The 15086-nt window shown below is 34.5% G+C and overlaps 1 protein-coding gene across 2 annotated transcripts in view; it reads left to right on the top strand.

Annotated features, from left to right (window-relative positions):
- DCK (deoxycytidine kinase) overlaps positions 1–15086 on the top strand; it is a 58388-nt gene that overhangs the window by 11595 nt on the left and 31707 nt on the right. Inside the window, exons 3-7 of one of the 2 annotated variants that reach the window (XM_007193576.2) lie at positions 2936–3129; positions 4133–4280; positions 9464–9579; positions 11085–11175; positions 12931–14872. In XM_007193576.2, coding sequence (XP_007193638.1) covers positions 2936–3129; positions 4133–4280; positions 9464–9579; positions 11085–11175; positions 12931–12957 — 576 coding nt within the window. In that variant the 3' untranslated portion in view covers positions 12958–14872. Of the gene's footprint in view, positions 1–2935; positions 3130–4132; positions 4281–9463; positions 9580–11084; positions 11176–12930; positions 14873–15086 lie in introns of those variants that run through there. The other variant, XM_007193577.2, reaches the window with a different exon arrangement.

Here is a 15086-nt window from a genome sequence, read left to right as displayed (position 1 = left end):
TATACTGCAGAGAATTCCATGTATACGTAAATACCACTACACCTCTGCCCCTCTTTTTTAGTGTCAAGTAAAAAAACTTTTTAATGTATATTTTTTGATTATTTGATAATTAATAATTTAATATTATGTATTTAATATTTAAATATATTTTATTGAGCTATAATTGACATATAATATTGTATTAGTTTCAGGTGTCCAATATAGTGATTCAACATTTGTGTACATTGTAAAAATGATCACACAGGAAGTCTAGGTACTGTCTGTCACCATACTAAGTTGATACAATATCATTGACTCTATCCCGCATGCTGTGCTTATTTATTTTATAACTGGAAATGTGTACTTCTTGATCCCCTTTACCCATTTCACCCCACATCCCCTACCTCCCTCCATCTAGACCTGTGAGGCTGGGGGTTTTGTTTTGTTTGATTCCACATGTAAATGAAATCATGCGGTATTTGTCTTTCTCTGTCTGACCTGTTTCACTTAGCATAATACCCTCAAGTTCCATTAATGCTGTTTCAAATGGCAAGATTTTGTTCTCTTTTATGGCCAAGTAGTATTCCATTGTATACATACACCACATCTTTATCCATTCATCTGTCTACAGACACTTAGGTTGTTTCCATATTTTGGCTATTGTAAATAATGCTGCAATGAACCTAAGGGTACATGTATCTTTTCATACTAGTGTTTCTGTGCCTGATATATTTTTTTAAATTTTTAAAAATTAATTAATTTTTTTTTAATGTGTGGAATAGCAGCTTGTGCTCTTTAGCTAACTTCTCTTATAAACCCAGCAGTCAGTGTTCATAAAGTTGTCTCTGTTACTAAGTAATTTCCAAAATGCTATGCTTACTAGGGTAGGAAAATAAAATAGACACTACTGTCCTCTTTATAAAAATAACTACACGAAAGTTTTGGTTGAGTTGATAAACTTCATTTAGCTGGAAAAATTCACTTGTATGAAACATTTTCTCCCTGGATGATGATGAATAAGTGGAAAGTCAGTTTATAATTAAATTAACAAAGGCCCTTGAAACTCTAATAAAATTAAATTTATTCTTTAAGCAGTTTGGGAAGGCAATTACTTCACCCTTATTTCAGTTCATCATCTGCTCAGTATTTCTGAACAGCCCTATTGTTGACTGTTAGCCTCTTGCCGTTTTATGCTTTTTTTTCTTCCAGTTTTGAGAAGAAGTTTCACTTAATTATGTGGTTTGTGGTATGAAATTTAAATTCTGCCTCAAAGTGCCATGTGTTTGTGTGGTTTTCAGTTCTTAACTGAAACTGAGGTCGGTTGTAATGTTTACACTTCTGGATATTTTTTTTTTTCGTCAGAGGAAAACCACCTACCTTGAGCATGAACTTTCAGGAAGTGTTCAGGGGTATTTGAACTAGGATTGAGAATAGGAATTAGGCAGTCATATTTTATTCCTTGAAAGTTAGAAAACAAGATTAAAGACGGTATAACTTTTGGGGGAATCTTTATATAGCTTGACATAGAAAAGATGATGAAGCATCCCTGGATCCTGGGTTTTGTTTTTTCTTTCTTTCTTTTTTTTAATTTTTATTTTATTTGGCCACGCGGCATGTGGGATGGATCTTAGTTTTCTGACCAGGGGTCGAACCCATGTCCCCTGCATTGGGAGTGCGGAGTCTTAACCACTGGATCGTCAGGGAAGTCCCTTGTTTTTTCTTTCTTAATCTAACAACTCTAATATCAAAAGTATTCTAATATATTCTATTACTGTGCAATCAATTTTAATTTGAAAAGAAAGAAAATACTGTCACTCAAAGGAAGAAATTTCAGGGACTTCCCTGGTGGTGCAGTGGTTAAGAATCCGCCTGCCAGTGCAGGAGACACGGGTTCGACCCCTGGTCCGGGAAGATCCCAAGTGCTGTGGAGCGACTAAGCCCATGCGCCACAACTACTGAGCCTGTGCTCTAGAGCCCACGAGCCACAACTACTGAGCCTGCGTGCTGCAACTACTGAAGCCCGTGCGCCTAGAGCCTGTGCTCCACAGCAAGAGAAGCCACTGCAACGAGAAGCCCGTGCACCGCAATGAAGAGTAGCCCCCGCTCGCCACAACTAGAGAAAGCCCGCACGCAGCAACGAAGACCCAGTGAAGCCAAAAATAAATTTAAAAATTTATAAAATAAAAAAAAAGGAAGAAATTTCAGTGGCTTCTTTCTCTTTACACCCCCCCCCCCACCTTGTTTTTTGATTTGGAAGCTTCGAATGTTAGAATTTGCTGACTTTGGCCTGTAGTAGTGAAGTGGCAATGGATAGATGCTCAAAATTATTTTCTATATTTTTTGCAAATGATTCATTGAGAATACCAAGCCTCTTTAAAAAAAATTCATGGTTTAAATCAGATATTCCCTAACGTAAACGACTTTAATCAGATTATATAAAAATCTAATAACAAGAAATTGGCTCTACAGAATATAGAAAAGTGAATGCTGTGGTTGGAGAGATTAGCAAATAGATACCACCAAGGTATCTCAGGAGTTTTTCAGTGTGAAAGGAATACTGGAAGAGACCTAAGATGGCTTTGCCTGTTTAATTACTTAAACACATCATACTCTGTCCAGGGAAGGTGCTAGGCTAGAAATCTGAACAAAGCAATGTTACTAGCAAACTTTTGTGATATTTTGTAAGAGCAGTAAGTAATTTCACTGTGTTCGGAGGCAGGTGTGAATATCTCGTTGTCTTGATTTGTGTTTCTCTAAATGAGCAATGTTGAGCATATTTTCATATGCCTATTAGTCATCTGTATATCTTTGGAAAAATGTATATTCAGGTCTTCTACCCATTTTTTAAATTGGGTTGTTCGTTTTCTTTTTATTTATCCAATTTTTTTAACTTAAAAAACATTAAAATAGCTCTATTGATCATTGCTTTTTGTTTCTTTTTTCAAATTCAAAATAGGAACTGACAACGTCTCAGAAAAGTGGTGGGAATGTTCTTCAGATGATGTATGAGAAACCTGAACGGTGGTCTTTCACCTTCCAGTCATATGCCTGCCTCAGTCGAATACGAGCTCAGCTTGCTGCTCTCGATGGCAAGCTCAAAGATGCGGAGAAACCTGTATTATTTTTTGAACGATCTGTGTATAGTGACAGGTATATATAAATGACTGTACTTGTCAGTTTGGAATCTTGGCTTAGAAGTGGACTTTTTTTTCCTGTTTCCTGGGAATCAAAGTAATAAGAGAGGCTGAGTTGGAGATTTGAGATGGAAAATGACATTTAATACCTTCAGCAGTTTGGTACTAATGCCATTAGGGAAGTTCTAGCATAATTGCTAGCTGCCATGGAAACTGGTATACTGGCCATCTGATCTCATTCAAATTTGCAGAGAAGTTTTTTTTCTTCCAGCCCTCTTAAAATTCTTATCTGACCTGGTTAAATCTGGATCTGTATTCTAGACTTGCACCTGGAGCTAGGAGATCATATATCTCTAAGGGAGGCTTAGAATTACCCTGCTTATTATGTAAGGATTGTTTTACTAGAGTTAGATCTGAGGTTCTCAAACTTTAGGACCCCTTTCATTCTTAATAATTATTAAGGAGCCCAAAGAGCTTCATGTCTTATTGATATTTATGTTATTAGATATTAAGGTTGAGAAATATAAAAAACATTTATTAACTTATTTAAAGTTAGTAATAATAAATCCATTACATATAAACAAAAAAGATGTGAAAATTATATCTTTCAAAACAAAAAATTAGTGAGAAGAGTAGCATTGTTTGAAACTTTGCAAATCTCTTTAGTGTCTGACTTAATAGAAGTCAGCTGTATTCTCATTTGTGCTTCTGTTTTTAAGCAGTTGTAAGCTTTTGGTTGAAGTACAGTATATAAAGTAATCTGGTCTTTCACAGAAACCCTAGAAGGGTCTTGGGGACCACCAGGGGTTCTCACACCACATTTTTGGGAACCGCTGGCCAAGTACATATTTTCTGTAGTTGCAGATAATGTGTTGTTTTTTTCTGTTGTTGTTTTTTTCTGCTAACCAAGGCATTATCTGCCATGGGTTTAGGAGAATGTTTCATGTCCATTTAGTAGATCCGTTTTTTCTTTGTGCTTTTTGGAAAGAATTTATGTGTTGATGTAGACTCTCTTTCAGGTATATTTTTGCATCTAATTTGTATGAATCTGACTGCATGAATGAAACAGAGTGGACCATTTATCAAGACTGGCATGACTGGATGAATAACCAGTTTGGCCAAAGCCTTGAACTGGATGGAATCATTTATCTTCGAGCCACTCCAGAGGTGAGAAACAATAAAAATTTGTTTTGTCCATTGACATTTCAGAGTAATATTTAGAAATCCTTTCAGTGGTATGCAATGAAGGCAATTTAGTTTAACTCCACTCCCCACCTCCAAATTAGAAACTCGTAACTGTGTAGATAGAAACATTCTTTTTTCCTAAGCAAACTGTAAGCCCACATTTGGAAGTTGCTCTTTTAGGCCCCTTCTGTGTTCTTCCTCAGTTCTGTTCTTCATTATTTCTTCCTGACTTTCTCAGGGTCTGTTACCTATCACAGCTGCATTAAGAAACTTTCTAAAGCAACCCCTAGAGTGTAGGCTTCATGAGGTGGAACTTTAGGTATTTTAATTACTGTTGAATTTCCAGTGCCTAGAATAGGGCCTGGGTACATAGTGGGAGCTCAGTAAATGTTTGCTGAAGGACTGGCCAAGTTGGTGGAGGTCCATTTCAAGAAATCCTTTATGGTTGTTTGTGGCTTGGAATGGGTGGGCAGTAGCAGCTGTAGTTGAGAAGAGCCTTAGAGGACCCTTGCCATTTTCAGTTAAGGGAGCTTACTTGAAAATGTGCCTTTTGTCATAGGTTGTAAATAGCTATTCTTGTTTACATATGAAATTATGTTATGAATCCAGGAAGACCAAGTAGATAGATGCCTTTCATAAAAGTAACCTAAATAAGAGCTTACATTTGTTAAGGAATTTCTGGTTTTGGTGCTTGCATCCCCATTTTTCTCTGTTTTTTATTCCTGTTTCTTCCCTAAGTCACAAAGTAGGCTCTGGTGAATGTAAATGCCATGACTTCTAGCCTGAAAGAATATCGTATTGCTATTGAAGCTGAATTTTCAAAGAAACTAGGTTTCTAATTCCAAGGGATGATTTTGTTCCTCTTCTAATGTCAAGTAAGCCAGAATTTAACAATAATAATTTTGAAATTCACTTTTATTTTTGAAAAGAATTTTTGTTTTTAATTATGAAAATAGTAAATACAAATATAGAAGAAAACCTGAAGAATACTAATAATTTCATTCTGCTAGAAACATTCATAGTCAATATCTTAAAGTCTAACACAAAACTTTATTTTAGTTTTAAAATTTTTTTAAATAAATAAATATATTTATTAAAAAAAACAAAACCAAAAACATTCTATTCTGGTTACCACCCTTTGTTACAGTCTATTCCATTTTAACTCATTTCTATTTTTCCCATGGTCTTTAGAGATAAGAGCCTCAAGGGTATGGAACAGTTCGATAGTAATTCCTCATCTTGAAGATTCACATGCAATGTCAGTTGTGTGAATTAGCACCCCAATGCTACATGTGTCTGAGGCCTGTGATTTCAGGTTCTCACTGGTGAATTATTTATTTTCAAGTCATTGTCTTGAAATGTTTTCAAGCTCCCTCTCTCTCACTCTGGCTTGTGGATGGAGTTTTACTAGCTCTCTTTTAATGAAGGCACAACCTCTCAAGACTCTTTGTTTTCTTCAGGAAGATCAGCTCCAGCTCCTTATACTACATAGCCTACTGCCTCAAATCTCCTGGAATGACTCAAAACCTCAAAGCTCCATGCTCCAACCTGGGCTGGTTGTTCTGCCATTCTGTTTCAAATTTGCTATTTTTGGATTTTTTATTCTTATACTCTTGAGACACCTATTCACTTATCTCTTGTGGATCCTGTATTGCCTGGTTCTTCTTTTTTTTTTTTTTAACATTTTTATTGGAGTATAATTGCTTAACAATGGTGTGTTAGTTTCTGATTTATAACAAAGTGAATCAGTTATACATATACATATGTTCCCATATCTCTTCCCTCTTGCATCTCCCTCCCTCCCACCCTCCCTATCCCACTCTTCTAGCTGGTCACAAAGCACCGAGCTGATCTCCCTGTGCTATGCGACTGCTTCCCACTAGCTATCTATTTTACATTTGGTAGTGTTTATATGTCCATATATACACTACCACTCTCTCACTTTGTCCCAGCTTACCCTTCCCCCTCCCTGTGTCCTCAAGTCCATTTTCTAGTAGGTCTGGGTCTTTATTCCCGTCTTGCCCCTAGGTTCTTCATGACCATTTTTTTTTAGATTCCATACATATGTGTTAGCATACGGTATTTGTTTTTCTCTTTCTGATTTACTTCACTCTGTATGACAGACTCTAGGTCCATCCACCTCACTACAAATAACTCAATTTCGTTTCTTTTTATGGCTGAGTAATATTCCATTGTATATAGGTGCCACATCTTCTTTATCCATTCATCTGTCGATGGACGCTTAGGTTGCTTCCATGTCCTGGCTATTGTAAATAGAGCTGCAATGAACACTGTGGTACATGACTCTTTTTGAATTATGGTTTTCTCAGGTTATATGCCCAGTAGTGGGATTGCTGGGTCATATGGTAGTTCTATTTTTAGATTTTAAGGGACCTCCATACTGTTCTCCATAGTGGCTGTATCAATTTACATTCCCACCAACAGTGTATGAGGGTTCCCTTTTCTCCACACCCTCTCCAGTATTTATTGTTTGTAGATTTTTTGATGATGGCCATTGTGACCGGTGTGAGATGTTATCTCGTAGTTTTGATTTGCATTTCTCTAATAATTAATGATTTTGAGCATTCTTTCATGTGTTTGTTAGCAATCTGTATATCTTCTTTGCAGAAATGTCTATTTAGGTCTTCTGCCCATTTTTGGATTGGGTTGTTTGTTTTTTTGATATTGAGCTGCATGAGCTGCTTGTAAATTTTGGAGATTAATCCTTTGTCAGTTGCTTCATTTGCAAATATTTTCTCCCATTCTGAAGGTTGTCTTTTCATCTTGTTTATGGTTTCCTTTGCTGTGCAAAAGCTTAAGTTTCATTAGGTCCCATTTGTTTATTATTTATTTATTTATTTTTAACATCTTTATTGGAGTATAATTGCTTTACAATGGTGTGTTAGTTTCTGCTTTATAACAAAGTGAATCAGTTACACATATGTTCCCATATCTCTTCCCTCTTGCATCTCCCTCCCTCCCACCCTCCCTATCCTACCCCTCTAGGTGGTCACAAACCACCGAGCTGATCTCCCTGTGCTATGCAGCTGCTTCCCACTAGCTATCTATTTTACGTTTGGTAGTGTATATACGTCCATGCCACTCTCTCACTTTGTCACAGTTTACCCTTCCCCCTCCCCATATCCTCCCATTTGTTTATTTTTGTTTTTATTTCCATTTCTCTAGGAGGTGGGTCAAAAAGGATCTTGCTGTGATTTATGTCATAGAGTGTTCTGCCTATGTTTTCCTCTAAGAGTTTTATAGTGTCTGGCCTTACATTTAGGTCTTTAATCCATTTTGAGTTTATTTTTGTGTATGGTGTTAGGGAGTGTTCTAATTTCATTCTTTTACATGTAGCTGTCCAGTTTTCCCAGCACCACTATTGAAGAGGCTGTCTTTTCTCCATTGTATATTCTTGCCTCCTTTATCAAAGATAAGGTGACCATATGTGCGTGGGTTTATCTCTGGGCTTTCTATCCTGTTCCATTGACCTATATTTCTGTTTTTGTGCCAGTACCATACTGTCTTGATTACTGTAGCTTTGTAGTATAGTCTGAAGTCAGGGAGCCTGATTCCTCCAGCTCCGTTTTTCTTTCTCAAGATTGCTTTGGCTATTTGGGGTCTTTTGTGTTTCCATACAAATTGTGAAATTTTTTGTTCTAGTTCTGTGAAAAATGCCACTGGTAGTTTGATAGGGATTGCACTGAATCTGTAGATTGCTTTGGGTAGTAGAGTCATTTTCACAATGTTGATTCTTCCAATCCAAGAACATGGTATATCTCTCCATCTGTTGGTATCATCTTTAATTTCTTTCATCAGTGTCTTATAGTTTTCTGCATACAGGTCTTTTGTTTCCCTAGGTAGGTTTATTCCTAGGTATTTTATTCTCTTTGTTGCAATGGTATTTGGGAGTGTTTCCATAATTTCTCTTTCAGATTTTTCATCATTTGTGTATAAGAATGCAAGAGATTTCTGTGCATTAATTTTGTATCCTGCAAGTTTACCAAATTCATTGATTAGCTCTAGTAGTTTTCTGGTGGCATTTTTAGGATTCTCTATATATAGTATCATGTCGTCTGCAAACAGTGACAGTTTTACTTCTTCTTTTCCAATTTGTATTCCTTTTATTTCTTTTTCTTCTCTGATTGCCATGGCTAGGACTTCCAAAACTATGTTGAATAATAGTGGTGAGAGTGGACATCCTTGTGTCGTTCCTGATCTTAGAGGAAATGCTTTCAGTTTTTCACCATTGAGAATGATGTTTGCTGTGGGTTTGTCTTATATGGCCTTTATTATGTTGAGGTAGGTTCCCTCTATGCCCACTTTCTGGAGAGTTTTTATCATAAATGGGTGTTGAATTTTGTCAAAAGCTTTTTCTGCATCTATTGAGATGATCATATGGTTTTTATGCTTCAATTTGTTAATATGGTGTATCATGTTGATTGATTTGTGTATATTGAAGAATCCTTGCATCCCTGGGATAAATCCCACTTGATCATGGTATATGATCCTTTTAATGTGTTGTTGGATTCTGTTTGTTAGTATTTTGTTGAAGATTTTTGCATGTATATTTATCAGTGATATTGGTCTGTAATTTTCTTTTTTTGTAGTATCTTTGTCTGGTTTTTGTATCCGGGTGATGGTGGCCTCATAGAATGAGTTTGGGAGTGTTCCTTCCTCTGGCAGGCAGATTCTTAACCACTGCACCACCAGGGAAGTCCCTGAACTTTTAAATTTTTAACAAAATTTTATTGAAGAATAGTTGATTTACAATGTTGTGTTTAATTTCTGCTGTACCGCAGAGTGACTCAGTTATACATATTTATATTCTTTTTCATATTTTTTTCCATCATGGTTTATCACAGGTAAATTATTTGTTTTTTAACTAAACTTATTTTATATAGTGTATTTCAAGTATGGATGCCAAAAGTTTATACACATATTTTGACTTATTTTTGAGAGTAACACTTGGTTTAGAGCTACCAAATGGTTGAAAAGCACAAGGAGGGGAAAATGAACTACTTCAACTTCCTAGGGAAAATAAATAGAGATTTTGGCTAGCATAACTAAAGAGACACTAAGGAAAAATTTAATGGCAGCTGGCAATAATAATTGTTCCTTGCCTCCTCCACTCCTCCTACCTGTTTCTTATTGCTTGCTTTTAGAAATGCTTGAATAGAATATATTTACGGGGAAGAAATGAAGAACAAGGCATTCCTCTTGAATACTTAGAGAAGCTGCACTATAAGCATGAAAGCTGGCTCCTGCATAGAACACTAAAGTAAGACTTCCTTATTCTTATTTACTATTCATTTTAAATTCCTTTATCAAATTTTAATCCAAATCATGTATAATTTTTCATTTTTAGCCATTTTTATTTATTAGTATTGTAGGATCTCCCAGAATTAAGTATGGATTTTGATTCTTTTTATTGCAATGAGATCCTATTTTCTTAAAGTTTTTACAGCTAATCTCCCCCAGCAGTATTTACAGCATAATATATGGAATTTCACATTAAGGGATAAAGTAGGAAATATATCTGTATACATTATTTAGGTACAAGCATACCTTGTTGTATAGCACTTCACTTTATTGTGCTTCGCACATGCTGCATTTCTTACAAATGGAAGGTCTGTGGCAACCCTGTGTCAAACAAGTCTGTTGGCATCATTTTTCCAACAGCATTTCCTAATGTTGTGTCTCTACATCACATTTTATAAATTCTTGCAATATTTTAAACCCTTCACCAGCAAAAAGATTATGACTCACTAAAGGCTCAGATGATGGTTAGCATTTTTTAGCAATAAAGTATTTTTAAATTAAGGTATGTACTTTTTTTTAGACATAATGCTATTGCACACTTAATAGACTGCAGTATAGAATAAATGTAACTTTTGTATGCACGGGGAAACCAAAAAATTTGTGTGACTTGCTTTGTTGCAATATTTGCTTTGTTGTGATATTCACTTTATTGCAGTGGTCTGGAACCAAACCTGCAGTATCTCTGAGATATACCTATACTCTTTCAGAGAGAATTTTAAGATATTTCAAGTTTGTTTCTTAGATCACTGTACTTTGTCATTAGTCAGATCTTGGTTCAGACGCATCTCACTTATTAGTGTGCAACCTTAGACAATCTCTGAGCCTCAGAGTGACCTCCCTGAGCTTTAGTTTTCTCATCTATAAAATGAAAACATTCCTGGACTTCCTTGGTGGCGCAGTGGTTAAGAATCCACCTGCCAATGCAGGGGACACAGGTTCGAGCCCTGATCCAGGAAGATCCCACATGCCGTGGAGCAACTAAGCCCATGCGCCACAATTACTGAAGCCCTTGCACCTAGAGCCTGTGCTCCGCAACAAGAGAAGCCACCACAATGAGAAGCCCACGCTCCGCAAGAAGAGTAGCCCCTGCTCTCCACAAGTAGAGAAAGCCCATGTGCAGTACCGAAGACCCAACGCAGCCAAAAATAAATAAATAAATGTATTTTAAAAAAAAAAGACAGCAAAATTCTAAGAAAAAGCAAGCATTCCTACTTTATGGTATGATTTTGGTTTTTGAGGAGAATTACATTTCACAATGCCTAACTTTATATATTTTATACCTGAGGTTTTTAGACATGTATAGTAAATCTAGGTGAGAAAGAAGGGGCTGCCAGATGAAGTACTTGGCAGGATAATTTTAATATACATTTTGTTTTCCAGTGAAGACGTAAGAATAAATTTTTAGTATTTCTCTTTTATTTGTTGCTTTTTCTAATTATTTTGTTCATCTCTCTTTTCAAACAGAACCAACTTTGATTATCTACAAGAAGTGCCTATCTTAACACTGGATGTTAATGAAGACTTTAAAGACAATCACGACAGTCTGGTTGAAAAGGTAGATTTATACAAAGACTATAAATGTTTGTTTTGTCTTGTCTAAAGAAGTGTTCTAACTTTGTGAGAAAACAATTTTCTAAGGAAAGATTACATAAAGTTATATTAAGAGACAGTTAAGAGCTTTAGAGGGATTTAGACTGTGTAGATTCTCATCTTAACTTCAACTTCTAGCTTTGTAGCCTTAGCTAAAATGAGGACCTTCTTTATCCTTTAGTTTCTTTATCTGTATTATAGGGGTAACCATGTTAACAAAAGTTCTTTCTCACTCTCCTCTGCTTTGTTCCCTTTTCTTCCCCTCTTCCCTATACCACCAATCTTTAGATAATAATAAACTATTTGTGAAATTAATCTTTTTCAACTAAATTCAGTATGGAAGATGTTTGAATCTGTAGGATATGGATCTCATCCATTTTTATACTAACTAGAGTCTTGAGATTAAAGATTTTTAGTTTTGAGTTCTATTTGAGACCTTGTCAGTGATAACTTGGCACTGCCTAATCATTGGGTCATTGTCCTAATCAGAGTTGATCTATCCTCCATATATTTGGAAGTTGACTATATTCTATAAAGTGAGTGGTGCTCATATTCATAAAGGGACTGGCAGAGAACCTATTGATGAACACTTGAGAGAGAATAGTAATGGGATTTGTATAAATATCCTTATATCCATGTTAATTAACTTCGTGATCTAAGAGCTAAAGAAGAAGCCACATTTTTTTGTTGTTTGTTTAGTTTTGAGAGAAATTTTATTTTTCTTTTTTCCTGTCACAGAATGTCTGCTGTTTACTATAATAGGTATTTAACATTTATAAGGGATGTATCTCAAGAATTTTGAAAATCTCACCATTTATAGATAACTACTATAGCATATAGTTGTTTTTCCCATGATGTAAAGACAAGCATATCTGGAAAATTCAAGTGACCTCTTCATACTAATTTAATGATGTTAAAAAACATAGTACAGAATTCACTTGTGATACTGTTAAAGTAAAATAAATAAAATTAAGCCAGCCATTGCAGTACTAACAGCCAACCATCATTTTAACTAGATAAAACTGTAAAACCACTTTTTAATTTTATCTAACACTTCTGTATTTTGATTAATAATCACCATTTCATATTATTATTTATTTTTGGTTTAATTAGTTTTGCTAGAAATTTGCTTTCTTTTTCAGGTATTTTTGCAAGGCAATAATCTTTGTCTATTCAGGAGAATTACTGTGCAGTCTAGAATATGTAGAGAGCAGTATCTTGAATTGTGACGTTGGCCAGTTGGCGAAGTTCATTCACTACTTATATGACCTTTCCTCACATACCAATAATACAGTGTGTATATATGATTCAGATTTGTGCTTCAGAAAAATTATAAGTCTATTACATAGATTACATACATAATCAGGACCTTTAGACTTATTAAACCGTTGCAATTATTAATGTTATCAATACTAAAGCTGCACATGTCAGTGGTCTGTGGTATTATAAAGAGATAATAAAATTAGTGTTATGGCTATTATAGAACTGTATCAATCTTAGATGTAAATTTAATAACTCCTGAGATGACATTTTAGGTCATTCATCTTCTAATACTGAAGTATTTGTTAATATTTCTTTTGAAACTAAATGATATGGCTTTGTGATAGAGTTACTTATACAGTTGAGGTCTTCAACTGTGTAGATACTTTTAATTGAAAATGAATATTAGATATCTCAAATTAGCCAAGGAATTATATTAATATTTTTTTCCTCCCCTCAGGTAAAAGAATTTTTGAGCACTTTGTGATCTTGCTGAAGACTACAGGCAGCCAAATGATTACACATACTTCAGCTTTGTGTATCTTCATAGGTCCATATTCATACAAGTCTCTCTTCTAAACCCAAGTTTTTAACTATTTTTGTTCCAAGAAAAAAATTTTCTTTAATGAATCCTATACAAAAGTTTATAGCTAGTTTTTCTTTTTTCTTTTTTGTTTTTATCTTCTCTTCTTTTTGGGGGCTTTAAAAAAAGAAAGACATTTAAGTATTCCTTACAACAAGATGTCTGGGGGTAGATGGTTCCAGAATCATTATAGTGGCTAAGCTGCATCATAAAGGACCTAGCCTCCTTCTGTCTTTCTCCTCTATTATCCTCCTCAGCCGGTTGACTTTTTTTTTTTTTTTCTGGTGCTTCTCATCTCACTGACCAATTTCTTAACTACAAACTTTAATGTTACATAGTAAATGGTAATGTGTCCTGTGTAAATTAGTTTACCTGTTAAAAATTGAAAAGTGGAATTTTAAGGAATCCCTAGGAAAAGTATGATGAGGTTTTATTTTAAATGCTTTTGATCAGGTGCCTTCCCTTCTACCTTAATTTATGTGGACGATAAGACCAGGTTTAGTATTTAGTTACTTCACTGATTTATTAATGTGTCTATAATACATTTGTAGAGAAGCAGGTTAGACTTTGTTCCCGGTTTGTAATGGCATAATTTATAAATCATTTAATCTTTTTCCTGCCTTTGTGTCTACATCTATGGTATGAGTGAGGCTTCATCTTTTGCATGGGATTTTGTAGGATTAAAGAGAAAATGTTTCTATACTTAAAAGATAACTGAAGATTATTACATGAATAGAAAGATTGAATTTATTTGGAACTTAAATAGCTACCTGCTTTTTCCCTTCTCAGACCATTCTTTTAGAATGGAGTATTACTATTATAGTTAAAAGATTGGCTTAAACTATGATTGTCTTTAAGTCATTTGAGGTGGAATTATAGTTTTCCTTAATTTCTTCCCATTTTTATAGGGAAAATGTTAGTGGGACATAGTGAGGGATACATTTTTCCATTTTATTTTTTATTGATGCTATAATGGGAATGAGTAGTCTTTCTTTATACTTGGTGAGCTGTCAAAAGGGAAACTGAAGACAAGGTAGATTTTCTTCTTAGCAGTTAAGTCTGTTTAGTTAGTCCCAGCTCTTATTTCCTGCCTCCTACTTTCCCTACTGTCTGGATTAATTAGGCAGCCTACTATTTAAAGTTTTATTTAAAAGTAAATAAAAGTCACACATTTCTACTTTGAGAACGTCATCATCACCTCTCACTTCATAGTTTGCTTTGCTTCTCTGTTGGATTATACCTGAAGTTTTTTTCCCCCTCCTTTAAGAGAAATTACTGCTAAAAATGATCTTGCTTTATGTTATATATCTTGAAAGCATTATCATTTTTTGTTGCTTATATTTAGTAAATACATATATTAATAAAGCAAGCAAGGGGTAAAATAGTTGTAATTTAAAACAATCTGCATGGGTTCATTTTAGGTCTGTATATATAGATTTAGGTCTGTATGTATAGATTTCTTTCAACTTTGTTTATTTAAGGTGTGCAGTGTGCAGTGTGTTTTCTTTGTATTTAACCTTTCTACTTGCCATTTTAGAAAAATTCTCTGTTTTTAAATGAGAGGAAGAGTTACTTTTACTTTGAAACTATCATTTTCCTTTTTAAAATATCATTTCTTGTTTTTGGTTTCTTGATATTCAAAGATGATAATTTAGTGAGCTAAACAGTTTAGATGCACTGATCTTTGAAAAAGAGACTTGTTTCAAATCTGTAATTGCCATAAATATTTAAATTGTCTCATGATATTGTATAGATTTGTGTTTGATATAAATGAATTTGTTACTAAATTAAATATTTGCTTAATAAATAAGTAAAAATATCATGAACTCTCATGGAGCTACACTCATTGAAATGATTGTATTTCTTTTAGAATGAAAATTTATTCTACTTTTGAAGAAAATTATGAATATATAAAGATTGACAGTGGTTTATATAAATTAACATTGACTCTATTTTAAGTGGACATATTTCAGAGATTTTCCACAACCTTTAAAAATGTTTAGCTTAATGACTTTTTAAATATGTAAAATTGA

The sequence above is a fragment of the Balaenoptera acutorostrata genome, chromosome 5, assembly GCF_949987535.1.
Source record: "Balaenoptera acutorostrata chromosome 5, mBalAcu1.1, whole genome shotgun sequence".
In the NCBI taxonomy this organism is placed as follows: domain Eukaryota; kingdom Metazoa; phylum Chordata; class Mammalia; order Artiodactyla; family Balaenopteridae; genus Balaenoptera; species Balaenoptera acutorostrata.
This window is presented reverse-complemented; position numbering and strand designations above follow the sequence as displayed.